Source organism: Populus alba, chromosome 17 (genome assembly GCF_005239225.2).
Source record: "Populus alba chromosome 17, ASM523922v2, whole genome shotgun sequence".
Lineage (NCBI taxonomy): Eukaryota > Viridiplantae > Streptophyta > Magnoliopsida > Malpighiales > Salicaceae > Populus > Populus alba.
In genome coordinates, this window is record NC_133300.1 from 6179219 (window position 1) to 6195827 (window position 16609).

Here is a 16609-nt window from a genome sequence, read left to right on the forward strand (position 1 = left end):
ATCCAGATTTCAGACAAGCGGCGGCTCTCCACTCTCTAGTGACCAGTCTCCACCAGGCACCAGCCATAGTAAGTTATTCTGTTTATATTTTTGCACCTTCTGCAAATAGCATCGTGATTTAGTTGTCAAATTGCAGACCGAATTTTGCCCCTGTTATTTGTCCCCTGTGTCCGAATTTATGAATTGATGGGTCTGTGAATGGGTTTGCTAATTGAATTTCTAGTTTGTTAAATTTGTCTGTGAATTTGTTTTGATAACAGTGTTTCGATAACAATGAATTTGTCTGTGAATTTGTTAAATTTGCTAATTGAATAACAGGGTTTGCTAATTGAATTTCTATTTTGTTAAAGCCTGTTAAACAATGAATGTGCATTTGTTTTGATAACAATGACTGTGAATGGTTTGACAGAAAACTGGTTCTGATTTTGAAAATTGTTTGTTTATTTCTTAGAACTTACGGGAGATTGACAGAGAGGAAAACACTACAAAGTTTGTGAACAACAAATTAATTATTTGGAGAAGAAAAACGTAAGTCATGAGTTATGAGTTATATTCTATGATTTTGTGTTTTTGAATTCAGTGTTTATTTTAAGAAATTGTTAACTAGTTTACTGATTTTAATTAGTTTTTGAATTCAGAATTATGGTAATTCAGTATTATGATTTTAATTGTTATTAGTTTTTTTTATAGCTGGATGTTGAATATCAAAAATTAATTATAATCATAAAATGTTTGGATTGATTACAGGGTTTGATTGAGTTGATCTTTGAATTGTTAAAACTTATGGCGTCTAGAAAAAAATGCTTCTGGTAATAGGCTTGATGTGGGATGGCAGCATGGTATAGATGTTGATAAAAATTCTAGAAAAGTTTTGTGCAAGTATTGTCAAAAAATTATTAGTGGAGGTATATTTCGTTTCAAACAACATTTGGCTTGCACTCGTAAGGATGTTGAGCCATGTCAACAAGTGCCAGAAAATGTTAAGCAGATGATTTTGGATGTTTTTAGTTAAAAAATCTAGAGGCAACTGAAAAGAAAAGAAAGGCCCTTCAATATAGTGGAAAATGATGATGATGATGATGAAATAAAAGAAATTAGCTCCAAGGACAAAGGAAAGAGAGTAGCTAGTGGGAGTGGAAGTACACAAACAACTCTAAATCAATTGCTAAAAAAGGATATTAGAGAAGAAGCATGTCGACAAATTGCTAGGTTTTTCTACACAAGTGCAATTCCATTTAATTGTGTAAAAAACCCTGAGTTTTATTAAGGCAATTGAAATGGTTGCAAAGCATGGGCCAGGTTTCAAGCCTCCATCATACTATGATATTAGAGAGAAGTATTTGAAGCAAGAAGTGGATCAAACAATGAAATTGCTTGAGGAGTACAAGCTAGAATGGAAAAAAACAGGTTGTTCAATAATGTCTGATGGATGGACAGATAAAAAAAGACGTTGTATTTGTAACTTTTTGGTTAATAGTCCTAAAGGGACAGTTTTTTTGTCATCGGTGGATACTTCTAATATGTCCAAGACTGCTGATAAGGTATTTGAGATGTTAGATGCCATTGTGGAGAGGATTGGGGAGGAAAATGTTGTCCAAGTAGTCACCGATAATGCTGCAAATTATAAGGCAGCAGGACAATTATTAATGGAAAAAAGAAAGAGTTTGTTTTGGACACCATGTGCTGCCCATTGTATTGACTTGATATTAGAAGATTTTGAGAAGAAGTTAGAGGTTCATCAAGTAACTATTGCTAAGGGGAGGAGAATCACCTCATATATTTATTCAAGAACCATTCTTATTTCCATGCTAAGGCACTTTACGAAAGGAAGGGATTTGATTAGGCCTGCTGCCACTCGGTTTGCTACTGCATATTTGACTCTAGGATGTTTGAATGATCATAAAATGCAGCTGATGACTATGTTTACTTCCAACCAGTGGAGTTCATATAGGTTTGCAAGAATAGAAGAAGGGAAACGAATTCAAAATTGTGTTTTGGACAGCAGGTTTTGGCATGATGTCACTATATGTATTAAGGCATCATATCCTCTAATTAAAGTGCTTCGATTAGTTGATTCAGATGAGAAACCAGCTATGGGTTTTATATATAAAGCAATGGATGAAGCAAAAGAGAAGATACAAGTGAATTTTGGTTCTGTGAAAAAAAGATATATATCTTGCTAATTTTTATTTCAAATGTTGTCATATATTAATATGAATGTTTTCCAATATGAATGTATTAAGGCAGCATATCCTCTAATTGTGTTTTTTTTTTTTTATATATAGTTATATACCTATATGGAATATTGTTGATGCAAGATGGGAACTTCAACTCCATAGACCTTTACATGCAGCAGCTTATTATTTGAATCCTCATTATCATTATAATCCCAATTTTAAGGTTAATGCCAACATTAAAATTGGATTATATCAATGCTTAGAAAGGATGGTGCCTAATGCAAATGAAAGGTGCAAAATTGACTTACAACTTGAATCATTCAAGGATGCAAAAGGGTTGTTTGGCATTGACGCTGCCAAGACAGCAAGAGATAAAAAAAACTCCAGCTCAATGGTGGGATTCTTATGGGGATGAATGTCCAGAATTACAAAGGTTTGCAATCCGAGTTCTAAGTTTGACTTGTACTTCATCTGGATGTGAGCGTAATTGGAGTGCATTTGAAATGGTGAGTTTTTTTTTTATTATTTTAAATATTGAAATATTTGATAAAAATCTTATAAATTTGAATTGTTTATTTAGGTTCATACAAAACGAAGAAATCGTTTGCACCAGAAAAAAATGAATGACTTGGTATTTGTAATGTGCAATCTGAAATTGAATGATAACCAAGTCAAAAAGCAAGCTGATGATTTTGGTATAGAAGATGATCTTTCATCTGATGATGATTGGATAACCGAGGGAGAAAAACATCCAAACTTTGATTTGCTTGGTGCTATTGACAGTGCAACACGAAGACAAAATGGTGATGAAGATGAAAGTGATGAAGAAGAAATTCCTAATGATGTTGAAATGGAGAGTCATGGTATTGAAGATGATTTGGATATTCAAATTGATGATATTGGTGTTGGTACTAGTAGTAGCACTAATGTTCATAATATTGGTGTTGGTACTAGTAGTGATACTAATAATCCTCTTGATGCTAATGATATTGATGAATGCTTGAGGAATGATGAGGAAGATGAAGGGAATGAAGCTGGTTTTAGTTTACATGACACACCAGCAAATTGTTTGTTTTAAGTTTGTTAATTATTAGTTAATGAAAAGTTATTTTAAATTATGTATGACTTTTATTTGAATCATGTATTTTAAGATGTTTTAACTATGTATGAATTTTTATTTGAAGGCTTGAAATATGTATGAATTTTTATTTGAAGCATGTTTTTTAAGGTGCTTGAACTATATATGAATTTTTATTTGAAGCATGAATTTTTTTTTTATGTATTTTAAAATTCTTTACGATTTTACGATTTTACGATCCGTTTTTACGATCCGAGTTTGTGGACAGCTTTCCGTGCCGTGTTAAAATCGCGATTTTAACAACCTTGCTCTCCGCTGTTCACTTTGTAGAACAGTGGAGAGCAGCCCAAACGAAAAAGAAGGGAGAAGGGGAAAAGCAGCGCAACAATGATGGACTGATGGATGATGAAAACGTTGAAGGCCGGTTACTCTCCACTGTTCATATTGTATGTGAATTAAAAGATTATTTTTTTAAATATATTTGATTAATGAGAGATCCAGATAATTTCAAAATAATAATAATTCCATTTTAGTTTTGAACTGAAAAGATACAAGTTATCACCGTCTCCGTGTTTTATTTATTTGAATAATTTTCTTTAAAAATAAATAAATCTGACCACCTCTATTAAGTTTTTAAAACAAGCTAGCTGTCATTACTTTTTTAAACCCGGCCCATTACACTATGCCCTCTCCTAGAAAATGGGCCAACGAGAAGCCCATAAAGCCACTGTAAGGAGGGAAAACCCGAAACAGCATACTCAGACACGTGTCAGTCACCATCAGACGACAACAGCCACGTGTCAAGCTGCCACCACCTTCCATTCCTTTCTTGAATAATAGGTGAAAGAAAAGAATCCCGCTTCAAATCATCAAAGAGCAGGAAACAGAAGAAAATGACAAGACGTTTCTTATAAGGGCATAGACACGTTTCGATTCAGTTTCAATGGCAGCGAGAGAAACAGAGACCTTACCTCTGCCTCCGGCTCTTCCTCGAGTATCGTCATCAAGCTCCAGAGCACGAGCCACCGCCTTAGCTCGACCCGGACCGGACCCGTTGTTAGTAATTTGTAGGTGTTTCAGCTTTGTAACTTCACTCACTGCGATTCTTTGTGTTGCCGTCAACGTTCTCTCCGCCGTTAGATCCTTTAAAGACGGTTCTGATGTAAGGCTATCTCTAAGTGTATGAATGCATCAGGTGGGTGATTGAGTGAGTGTGCGAGTTGGTGATTTCTGATTGGTTGTTGTTTTGTGTAGGTTTTTGATGGAATATTCAGGTGTTATGCGGTGGTGATTGCGTTTATTGTGGTGGTTGCGGAGACGGAGTGGGGATTTGTTATTAAGTTCTGGAAGGTTCGTTCTTTTTTCTGATTTCTTGAATTATTTATTTATTTATTACTTGTTGTTTAATGTGTGAAAATTGGAGTTTGGTCTAATTTATTGAATTGAATTAATTAAATTATTATGCTGGCTGGTGTTGCAAATGTTGAATTCATATGCTGCAGATATTGGAGTATTGGGCAGGGAGGGGCATGCTGCAAATCTTGTAAGTCATTTGTGTTAACGAGGGCTGAAAAATGTGCATTAGGCTCGCTAACGTGGAGTCATTAATATCTCCATAGGGTTTGAAATGATGATTTTTTTTTTTCAGTGTTGCAGTAATGACGAGAGCTTTCCCTGACTATTCATCAAACCAGAAGGAGCTTGTTCTTCTACAAAATATAGCTAGCTATATGCTCCTTGCTTGTGGTCTAGTTTATGTTATTTCAGTAAGAAAATAAATGAACTAGGACTTTGGTTTAAGTTGAGTTTGGTTGAGTAGAATAACTAACTTTGAGTTTGGGTTGCTTTTCCTTTTGGGAATTTCAAGACTAATCCAATGATATGTTGCTGTTGATTGTGATTCCAATTTCCAGGGAATTCTGTGCATTGGCTTTCTCAAACGGTCTCGTCAGAAGAAAGAAACTACGAGGGAGCAGGCTGTCAAGGATCTGGAGGTAAGCTTTTTATTGCTGTAGCTCCTGAAATGATGATTGGTATTGAGTGTTCATATGAGCTCCCCGTTCTGCATTTTACTCCATGCTTGTATGTGTATGCTGTTGCTCCAAGTTATGCAATTATGTGTTAGCTGTGCCATCACTTTGTGGAGGTCATGGCATGATATAAAGTTTTAGCAACAAACAGGAACACGAGTTCCAAGTTTTCTATAAGCATCCTTATTATGTACAATGCATGCAAGAAGAGAAATATATTAATAACTCTTAATAATCTGAGAGTGAAATGGATAGCCAATTAGAGGAAATGAATCAAAATTATGTTGTGCTCTCTAAAACTTGAAGTGCTATGAGCTGTGATTGCTCGCAACCATAATGCTGTTGAAAGGGTTCTGATATACCCTAAATCAAATCTATAAGCAAACAGGCTTCTGTAATCAGGTATGGGGTTTATATGAATCCTTTTTTCATTCTTCTGATTTAGGTGACAGTAAGTAGTCGGGGATGTAGTTTTCACCTGTGTTTAAAATCAGGCATAAAGATTCTGAATCTGATGTACATGTGCTTGGACAGCAGTTAACGTTGTGAGCATGCAGTTGGTTTTATTAGACAAATGGTGCTTTCTTATTAATGATTTATTGATGTTTCTGTCTGTCTTTTTTATAAACTTTGATTGGAACTCAGATTTTCCTCTGTTGATGTTTCTGTCTATCATTTTGACAAATTTTGGTTGGAACTCAGATTTCCTCTATTAACATACATGGATTAACAATCACAGGAATTAGAGTGGCGGAGGGAGGAGCTCGAGCAATTGCTAATCGCAGAAAGGATTTGATGCAATTTGGGTTAGTGTGTGTTCATATAACCAAAGGGACAAGTTAACCGACCTAGATGAATCCAACACTAGGTGAATCTCATGTTCCTGTGTTATTGTTGTCTCACACTCTGATTCTGTTAGACGCCTTTTTTTAGAACTGGACTCTGATTCTGTGAATCTCATATTTGTAAAGTTTGTGCAGCTCAAGTGCAAAGCCATGTGTCTGGTTCCTTTTTGCAGTCTGGCAATAGTGATTGCCACTTTAATTTCTTTATGTTACTTCAAAGCTTTGTTGTAATGGCGTTTAATGGCACTGATTGCTACTTCACTTGTACGCATGAGATTTTCATTCTTATTCTTTATTTTGTTTTTTGGCAGATGCATTCTTAAATGTTTTCGCCCCAAGCAGACCATACTTTTTTTATTTGCTTAAAGGATCATAGAAGGAAATTATGATTAAATCATTGATGCAAGTATCTTTAACTTGTATCCTTAAACTAGAATTGCTAGAGATTTCTTGTAGATTGTAGTTAACGAACTTTATCAAAGGAATTATGTATCTCCTAATTTGTACTTTTCTACAAAATTTACCAGCGTCTACTTGTTTTTGTCATTTACGAAACTAATCTACTCTTCAGAAGCTGAAAATTGATAATTGATTGCATGTTTCTTGATGATGGAGATCTTTGGATGTTGAGCAGTGACTGCTAGCCATAGACATCAGCAATGCCTTCTCTACATCTCTAGTGACCCTCTGTTCGATCAAAGCTATTGCATATTCCATTAGCTTTGCATCACACGGCAAAGTGAGATGCCCACTGCTAGGCAGGCCAAACTCCTCTTCTGCCAGTTTAAGTAGCCCTTTTCTTGGCACTGATCATCTTGTTTCTGGAAAATATTTCACGAGTGAAGTAGAGGAAGATAACTTTAGGAACTTGAAATACAGAATGCTTGTTTTGTGATGGGTAGAGGACAAAGGAAGAGAGTATCATATATTAACCAAGCCACACACGTTCCCTATCAATGGGAAGCAAAACCATGTGATTAGCGGACGTGGGAGGTTGTGTATGAGGTGGGCTTGTTTGCTTGTGTCTAGCAATAAACTCATCAAGGTGGAGCATAGGGATGGTTATTTCTTTGCTCCTCTGCCCGGTAGTTGAACAGCAAAGCATTTCAAAATAACACTGACTCATTACTTTATGTCACAGCAGAACGTGAACCACAAAAATGAAGATAAATTGGTAAGCAGGCATGAATTTGAACATGGTTGCACTTCTTGCGGCTGCATGTAACGAGTGCTTTATGAATGTTGAAAGCTGGAGGTTTGTGGAAATTGTAGTCCAAACATGTAGTGGAAAAACAACATATCAGACCCATCATGTCGGAGAGTTGCCAAACAGAAGCAAGAAAATGATGGCTAAAAAATCGTTCTTGTTCCTATCTGGAATGTGATTACCTTAGTCTAGAGATGACTGTACAGTGGACTTGAGGACCTATATCTGATCGAAGGCAATTTGTAAGCAGAATCTTGAACGTCATCTCTTCCTGTCCTGGTGGCTTGAATCTTTTTTCACAGCAGCTTCTATGAATTCTATTAGCAGTTTGTAAGTCTGGGAGTGACGGTCTCCAATTGATATATTATCACGCTACAACTCAACTGCTAGATTTTCTTGAACAATAAATTTCATACATGCAACTTCTCTAAAAGGGCATGGTACGTTCTTCAAGGGTTTCTTGAAATATAAAAATTGAGATGTGAACCAATCGATCACTGCTTCAATTGGAGAATCACTAGAGGTTTAGTTGAATTAATAAACATCTTTGGTCAGAAGTATTAAGCAATGATGCACTTACTTCTGAAGTTATGTAGTTGATCTGTGTTCTTAGGATTCTGATCCATACAGTTCAAAAGAACTTGTATAAACATCTCAGAAACCTTCAAGGAAATGAATCATAGCATTGTTTTTCCAATAAAACTTCAAGTTTTGTACTTTCCATCGAGAAGAGTAATCAGGTGCACTTTTTTTGCTTTGTTTACAAATTTAATCCTGTTAATCAGATGCTGCACATTGGTAATTGATGATCTGTTAGTTGATGGTGGAGATTTGAATACAATGAGCAGGGACTGCTTGTTATGGACATCGATAGTGCCTTCTCTACATCACAAGTGACCTGCTGTTTGATCAAAGCAATTGCATATTCCATCAGCTCTGCATCACACGACAAGGTGAGAAGCCCGTTGCTAGAAAGTCCAAACTCTTCTTTCTCTGACAATTTCATTGTTAAGATAATCTAAAGGAAGCGAAAACCATTTCTGATCTGCAGAGTACACAACAAAATGGCCCTTCTCAGCTGTGGATGATGTGCTACAACTGCTCGTGTAGTAAGACTTGAGAAATTTTGGTCAAGAGAAAAAAATCCTCATTTATCTGCTTCATGGATTGATAAAGAGGAAATGTTTACGAGGCCATTGTAATGCAGTAATGTTGAGCTAAAAGAATTGCTGGTGAATTCTCTGAATTTGTATTAATATATACTTGATAATTTAATTTTTTTCTGACTATTCTATAAAATTTATCAATTTATACTTATATCAATTTATACAGTGTCTACAATTCTAATTCCACTCTTCAGAAGCTACAGATTGGTAATTGATGGTCTGTTACTTGATGATGGAGATCAGAAAGCATTGAGCAGCTACTGATGGCTATGGACACCAATAATGCCTTCTCTAAATCTCTGGTGATTCCCTGTTTGATTAAAGCAATCACATATTCTATAAGCTCTGCATCGCAGGGCAATGTGAGAGGCCCATTGGTAGGTAGTCCAAATTCCTCTTCTGCCAGTTTGAGTAGCTCTCTGACAATCTTATTGTTAAGATAATTCAGAGGAATCAAAAAGCGTTTCTGATCTGCTGAGTACACAACAAAATGGCCCTTATCAGCCATTTCTGATGCTCTACAACTGCTTGTCTCCATTTGTGGCAAAGCAATTCTTTTACGCCTCAGAGCAGCCAGCTTCTGCCATTTCTTTGCCAGTTTGATGAGCTTCTTTGCACTGATCATTTTGTTGCTTGGAAGTATTCTTTTCTAGTGAAAAATCAAAGGAAGAAATCTTTAGAATTTAGAATGTTGAATGCTGATTCTCTGATGGATAGATGGCAAAGGAAGTGACTATTATATATTAACAAATCCATAAACAGTCCCTTTCCATGGGAAGCAAAACCATGTGATGGGTGGATGTAAGAGGTTGTTTATGAGGTGGGCATGTTTTCTTGTGTCTAGAAATCAAACCAGCTAGGTGGAGCATAGCAGTTGTCAATGATGTATTCTGTCTGTTAGTTTAACAGCAAAATATACTAAAAATATGCTGACTTTATGACTGCAGGTCACAACAGCCTCTACGAACCACAGAAAATGAAGATAAATTAGTAAGCTGACATGAATGTGTATCTGCTTTCTATGATTTCATGTAACGAATACTCAAATATTGATGCAAGCTAGAGGAGCCGTGCAAAATTAAATCTGTCGTCTAGAAATTTCATTGAGAGACAGAATATTGGACCCATCCCCTGTGCAGCTACCGAACAGAAGTAGGGAAAATGATGGCTCACAAGTCCTTCTGTTGGAACTCGATTACCACAGTCTAGCGATGATCATACAGTGGACCCGAGGAGTGAGGACCTATGGCTGAACTGGGCAATCTGTAAGTTAAGGTTTCAGATAAGTGTCTCAACCTGTCCTGTGGTTCGATGCAGCAGGACCTATGAATTTTGTTAACAGGTCATAAATTCCGTTGTCTGATTGAATGATAGCAAGCTGATATGGAACTGTGTACAATTTGACAGTCTTGGCGCTAAAAGTAAAATCAACTGAACTTACCCCTTCTCTTTCACATGATGAATTTGTATATGGGGAGAGGAATTCAACAAGCAAACGTAGAGTTCTTACAGCTTACTTATCCATGAAATATTTTTCATAGTTAAGACCTGATAGAGAATAATGTAAATTATATCTAGGACTTCACTTAATAGTTTAAGCTATTGGGTTGAGTTAGTTTTTTGACATGGTATTAAAACTTTCATAATCAAGTGGTTTCAAGTTTGAATCTCATTATTTTTATTTATTTGATAAAAATTAAATATAATATAATATGAGCCTGTACAAGTTTCAAATTCAAAGGTTTTCACTTAAAAAAATATTAAAAAAATAATATAAATCATATTTTAGAACCTCATCTAATAGCTTAAACTATTATATTAGAGTTAGTTTTTTTGACAAAACCTAACTTCTCTGAAAAGGACATGGTAACTTGTTCGAGAGTTGTGCAGTACACTCAATGTTGATTGTTTTGCCACTTTAGGAGTTTACTAGAATCATAAAACATTATTGATCAGAGTGTTAATAAAATGGCCCTGTGTGTTCAACAATGATTCACTTGCTACTGTCAGCTCCATCTGGACTAGAAAGAAACAAAATTTGTATGGTATCTCAAAGAAAATGGAAACCAGATTCGTTTGCTAGTTAGAAATGCACATGGAAGGAGATTAGTTATTGCTGTGATGAGGCTTGAGTATGCTATTATCTGTAGCCATTGCCATAGAGTCATTTCCACAAACATAGCATGAAGCATGTGGTTGATCAGTGTGGTTAAACACTGAATAGTATTTTCCTGGTAATTATTGTGAAATAGAAGATCAACTATCAAATAATTGTTATTGATTATTTTAGACAGTGATCATTATGATTTCTCCAATAGCCACAAGACAGTGTTTGTTGCTACCTATGATTCCAGTAGGTTGGTAATCCCGCATTTCCAGGCCTAATCTAGACCTTTTGGTTCAAACTGCGAACTTCTAAGAAGGGGATATTTTAAGATCATATCTGGAGAAGTCAATGTGATGATGTCTTATGATTTTAGTTTTGCGTTCCTGAATTTCATACACGCAATAAAAACAATAAAAAAAAATTATTCAAGATTCTTTAAGATCCTGTTAGATATATTTAAAATTGATTAGAGATTTATTACATTAATATATGATTTTTTTTCGATTTTAAACAATTCTTTAAGGGCCAGATTGTTATAACCCACACTGTTTAATTGTCTGGTCCTCAACAGTAATCCACACGAACTACAAGTGAGAAATCTTCTAAACCCCTATTTAGAAGAGATGAATTATTATGTCTAGAATGTTAGCTCTATATTCTATGATTTGCATAATTTTTCGGTTTAACAGACAATCACTAAGAAATAAAATGCATAACCTACCATTTATAGAAAAATCTAAAAAACCCTATAAATTGACAAAATATTAATTTTTTCCTTATATAATATCCATATATTAATTCAGGAAAATTTTAGAAATTAACTCAATCAAGTCCTTACTTGATTGTTCTAGGTTCTAGAAATATAATCCATGTATTAATTATATTCTAGTATTTAACTTCTAAAATATATTTTAATCAAGTCATACTTCATTAAAATCATCCCAGTTTAATTTTTTACTAATGATTATTCATGTGTGTGACCCACTAGGTTTCCTAATATATTGACCTAGATATAAATTATAATTCTAATTACATAGAATTAAACAATTTAATTTACTATCAATTTAACAACTGATTAATTTATATCTGAAGATCATATCTATTATCTAGCAACGTGTCATGATCCTCAAATATTAAAAAAGTCATGAGTGGTTTGATCTTTCAGTGATTGGTTTCTCAGTGTAATTAATATCATTTTATCAATAATGTTCTGATTTAATATTAAAATATGAAGTATGTCTGCTATGTTAAATTATGTTTGTTTTTTACATAATAGTTATTGATCATTTGAATAAAATTTAAAATTCTTTTCAAATCTCATTGCATCTTGGCCAATGATTTTTCAATTAATATTATTTGAGAACAAATGAGATATTTTCTCTAATTCACCTAGGGTGATGGATCCTTGATCACTCAAGTACTTTCATATAGCTCATGTTATACCCAATATATGTCCCTTCATATAACATGTAACATGATTAAAGTATAACATTTTCTATATATAATAACTTAGTGATGTTAAGTCTAAGGATCACTTACACAACTGTCACGTGAGTCTTTTCATAAACATAAGTGATTTCTCATGTGAGATTTTCATGTGGGCTAGTTCAGTGTACATGTCTTATGACAAGCACCTACATATTAGTTCTAAGTATTTCTTATACCTTAAATTATGAGAACAACTACTTTGTTTTATAAAAAAAAAAACATAATATATATGTAGGTGCAACATGAATATTTTTAAAAGAGTATTGATCATGAATATTTTAGTAACAATATTTTGATGCAACATGAATCTTATAATTATAATAACTTTATAATTTTCTTTGCAAAACATTTTTGTTTTATGAACTTTATCTTTATTTTAGATTTATAAATTATAAATTATATTTATTAATCTAATATTATATAAATATTAAAGATAAATTAAGTTATTATTAAAATAATAGATATATTTGGTAACTTATAACCCATCGAAGCATATTAAACTTACATTTAGTTGATTCCTTGAGTAAATGTTTGAAGGAGTCTGATTCACAAGGCTTAAACCTTGGAAGGCTGATTAGACTTTAGGCAAATAAATAAAAGCTATGTTTTTCCTTTAAGACTTGGAAGTTCTCTAAGAAGTGATTGCTCATACAACTCGAGACTTCTTGTTCAAGAAGAGAAAAAAAAAAAATCTTATCTTCGCTTTTCAGGACAGCTGAGGAGAAAATATGATGAGACGTTTATAATGCAAAATCGCAATACTATTTACATCATTAAACCAGAATTTCTGGTGAATTCACTAAATTTGTATCCCTGATAATGAAAATATTCTACAAAATCTATCTAGTTGTTTGCATTCTTTACAAATCTAATTCTGCTCGTCAGAAGCTGCAGATTGGTAATCGATGGTCTGTTACTTGATGATGGACATCAAAAGACAACGAGCAGCGACTGCTGGCTATGGACACCATCAATGCCTTCTCTACATCTCTTGTGACTCTCTGTTTGATTAAAGCAACTGCATATTCTATAAGCTCTGCATCGCAGGGCAACGTGAGAGGCCCATCGCCAGGCAGTCCAAACTCCTCTTCTGCCAGTTGGAGCAGCTCTCTGACAATCTCATTGTTAAGATAACTCAGAGGAAGCAAAAAGCGTTTATGATCAGCTGAGTACACAACAAAATGTCCCTTATCAGCCATTTCTGATGCGCTACAACTGCTTGTCTCCATTTGTGGCAATGTGATTCTCTTACGCCTCAGAGCAGCCAGCTTCTGCCATTTCTTTGCCAGTTTAACGAGCTTCTTTGCACTGATCATTTTGTGTGTTAAGCACAAAAACTTAAGAGGAGTCAAGTAGGGGAAGAAAGCTGAATGCTTGTTTTGTGATGGATAGAAGGCAAAGGAAGCGGCTATTATATGTTAACAAATCCGTGAACAGTCGCCTTCCATGGGAAGCAAAGCCATGTGATGGGTGGATGTGAGAGGATGTTTATGAGGTGGGCATGTTTTTTCAAGAAATTAAAACCATCGAGGTGTAGCATAGCGGTGGTTAAGCCTGTACCTTCTGTCTAGTTGTTGAACAGCAAACTGTGATCAATCAAAGCTGATTCATGGTTGAGACTGCGACAGACACTGTGATCCACAACAAATGAAGTAGATCAGTAAGCAGGCATGAGTTAGAATCTGGGTCCGATGGCTGAATGTATTGAGTAGTCAATGAATGGTGAAAGCATAATGGACCCTTTTGTCTGAGAACTGCCAGGCAGAAGTAGGGAGAAGATGGCTCATACGCCCTCCCGAATTAGATGGTTGTACAGTGATCATGAGGACCAATAGTTCGTATATAGTTCCACAGTGACATAGTTCGTATATACAGTCTCTCCTTTTCAATTCAAGGCCAATATACTTGATGTTTTCATAACAAAATAATCGTACTTAGCAAGAAACAACAATCGATTAATGTAAGTGAAACATTTGAACTCAATGGTTTTTATTATTATTATTATTTAGTTAGTTTAAGTGTTACTAATATAATTAATTTAAGTTACCACATGACTCATCTTAATGATAAGGATGCTTAAATGTTTTAGTGTGAATTAGTGTTTATTTTTAAATCCTATCCTATGTTTATGAGTTGATTGTCATCAATAAAATTGTGTTATGAAAAAAATTAAGGTTCAAGATGATAGAATTATGATTATGGATTAATTTTGTGATGGTTGCACTTGTCAATTACTTTATATATATATATATATATATATATATATATATAATCCTTAAAAATTTTCAAATACTAACCATGTTTATAAGTACAAATGATGAAAAAGTATGGGTTGTTATACATAAAGATTAACACTATCTTGTTAGCATTGATATTCTGACGGGCGTACTATAAGATCATAATCAAACAAAACAAAAATTATTTGTTAAAATTTAAACTTATACAATATATCAAATGCAGTTCTTTTAATTTAGATTTACATAATATCTCATATCAAAAAATCAGTTTTAATAAGTGATCATGTTTTATCATAAACAAAAGATAATAAACACTAATTCACTTATACGAAGAAGCATGATCTAATTCATATTAACAATTCAAATATCTATATTATTCATATTGCATATGGAATATTATTCACTCACTTAACTCAAAAGTAGAAGGAACACAAAAGCAGATATCTAAGGAATCATATTGACGCTCAGTAGGTGGAATATCAAGAGTATTTGACACACACACACACACTTAAAATAACTCGAAATAGATAACATAAGAGATTACAATTGTAAGATTGAAGACCAAAATATAATTATAAAACCAAAATAGATCAACATGATCATTCCCGAACATATCTCAAACTGACTGAACTTAAAAGAGTTGATCAATTCCTGCTGCTTGGTCAACCTGTCGATCAAAATTGACCAATTAGTCAATTGAATCCATCAAGCTAATTGAGGTTTTTTTGGGTGAACTATTATCATGTTTTATGATTTGATTTGATTTGAATTAGAATTTTAGAAAGCTGTTTAATTTTTGGGTTTTTGAAAAAAAATCAGTTTAGTTCCTAAACATATAGGGTTATAAGTTAGACTAAATTAGGTGTATTAAATTGACTTTATGTTCCTTTCGAGTTTTTTTTAGTATATTTTTTTTTGTATTAAGATATTCTTGATATTCTACTTATTGGATATCAATAAGATTTCCTTCGATACTTGTTTTTGTGTTTGTTTTGATTTTAAGCTTGGTGATTGGATAATATCCCATATGCATGAGAAATAGTATAAATATTTGAATTTTTACTATGAAATGGATCATGCTTCTTGATAATATATATACTAAATATTATCCTTTGTTATGATAAAATATGATCATTTGTTGAATCTGAATTCTGGATATGAGATATGTGTACGTTTGATTTAATAGCTCCTCATTTGATTGATGTCATGAGTTAAGCCTTTAAATATGATTCTATTTGTTTGATTATGGTATGACCACTTGGTATGCTAGACAAAATACTCATTCTAAAAAAGAAATATTAGTCTTTGTGCACATCATATCTGATCTCTAGTTGGTTGGGGACGTCACCAACCTATGTAGACTAATCCTGCTCTTTTGGTTGTAATTAGTATTTTTCCATTATGGCTAGTCAGTGTCCCATAAATTACTAAAATTGTATCAAGACAATCAATTTATATTATGAAATTAATTATGGTATTAGAAGCTGCGTAGAACTTTAGTTTGTTTAAATGTTAAAAGTTTGTATGTTTATCTAGATTCGCATAAGTAAGAAAACCTGGAGGGGGACTTTGTTTATGTGTTAGTCATGGATCTGGGAATCAGGTCATGATAATTATACATATTAAATTATAAATCTTACCTTAAAAACCTATTTTTTCTAACTCACTTCTCCTTTCTTTATCTTTCCTTCTCTTCTCTTCTTCTTCTTCTTCTTTCTCTCTGAGTTTTCTCCCTTTTAATTTTTTTATCTTTTCTTCTTCTTCTTCTTTTGTTTCTCTTTTCCTATTTATATTAATCAATTTTTATACAATTACCAAAGTGTCATTCACTCATTTATACCTAATGCTTTCTCCTCCAAGGGCATTGTTTTCCTTTCCTATTAAATTTTTCCTTTTCTTCTAAACTATGACTCATCTTGTTAATGCTTTACACATAAGGGGAAAGATCTTTGAGGATAGAATAGATTTAGATTACTAAGTGCTGAGTTTGAGATGAGTAGAAGGCAAAGCTGGTGAGTTGAGTATATATACACAAAATCAGTGGAGAGTCTCCTCCTAAGGGACGGAAGCAAAACCACGTGATGGGAGGATATCAGAGGCAATTTGGGAGGCCGGCATGTTTTCTTATGCCCGGCAAGTGACAATCAAGCCATCAGGGTGTAAGATGAAACAATCTGAATTGATTACCGAGCGAACGACCCATGAAACTCCATGTGATAATGTCTTCAAGGGCTAATTTTTCATGTTTGTGGTTCTCCCTGTCTGTCGCTATCT

The 16609-nt window shown here is 33.9% G+C and overlaps 1 protein-coding gene and 1 pseudogene across 5 annotated transcripts; both read left to right on the plus strand.

Moving 5' to 3' along the window:
* Positions 1-387: 387 nt before the first annotated feature.
* LOC118036151 (uncharacterized) lies at positions 388-3391 on the plus strand (annotated as a pseudogene).
* A 724-nt stretch (positions 3392-4115) lies between these two features.
* Positions 4116-8654, plus strand: LOC118036152 (uncharacterized). 5 transcript variants are annotated; one of them, XR_012168349.1, is made up of 8 exons: positions 4116-4417; positions 4510-4605; positions 4758-4798; positions 4904-5021; positions 5169-5249; positions 6025-6153; positions 8186-8290; positions 8389-8654. XR_012168349.1 is itself a non-coding variant. In XM_035041856.2 (6 exons), the coding sequence occupies exons 1-6, from the start codon at positions 4199-4201 to the stop codon at positions 6079-6081; spliced, it is 612 nt and encodes a 203-aa protein (XP_034897747.1). In that variant the 5' UTR covers positions 4116-4198; the 3' UTR covers positions 6082-6245. The 5 variants fall into 5 exon arrangements, 1 of the variants encoding a protein (XP_034897747.1); XR_012168350.1 differs by lacking the exons at positions 8186-8290; positions 8389-8654 and adding an exon at positions 6746-8153; XR_004685314.2 differs by lacking the exons at positions 8186-8290; positions 8389-8654 and adding an exon at positions 6442-6691.
* Positions 8655-16609: the final 7955 nt, after the last annotated feature.

Excerpts from the sequence above, each read along its gene's own strand:
- LOC118036152 (XM_035041856.2), top strand. The coding sequence starts at position 4,199 with ATGGCAGCGAGAGAAACAGAGACCTTACCTCTGCCTCCGGCTCTTCCT. Across the intron at positions 4,606-4,757 it reads TTGTTATTAAGTTCTGGAAG|ATATTGGAGTATTGGGCAGG; the intron begins GTTCGTTCTTTT and ends CATATGCTGCAG. Across the intron at positions 4,799-4,903 it reads AGGGGCATGCTGCAAATCTT|TGTTGCAGTAATGACGAGAG; the intron begins GTAAGTCATTTG and ends TTTTTTTTTCAG.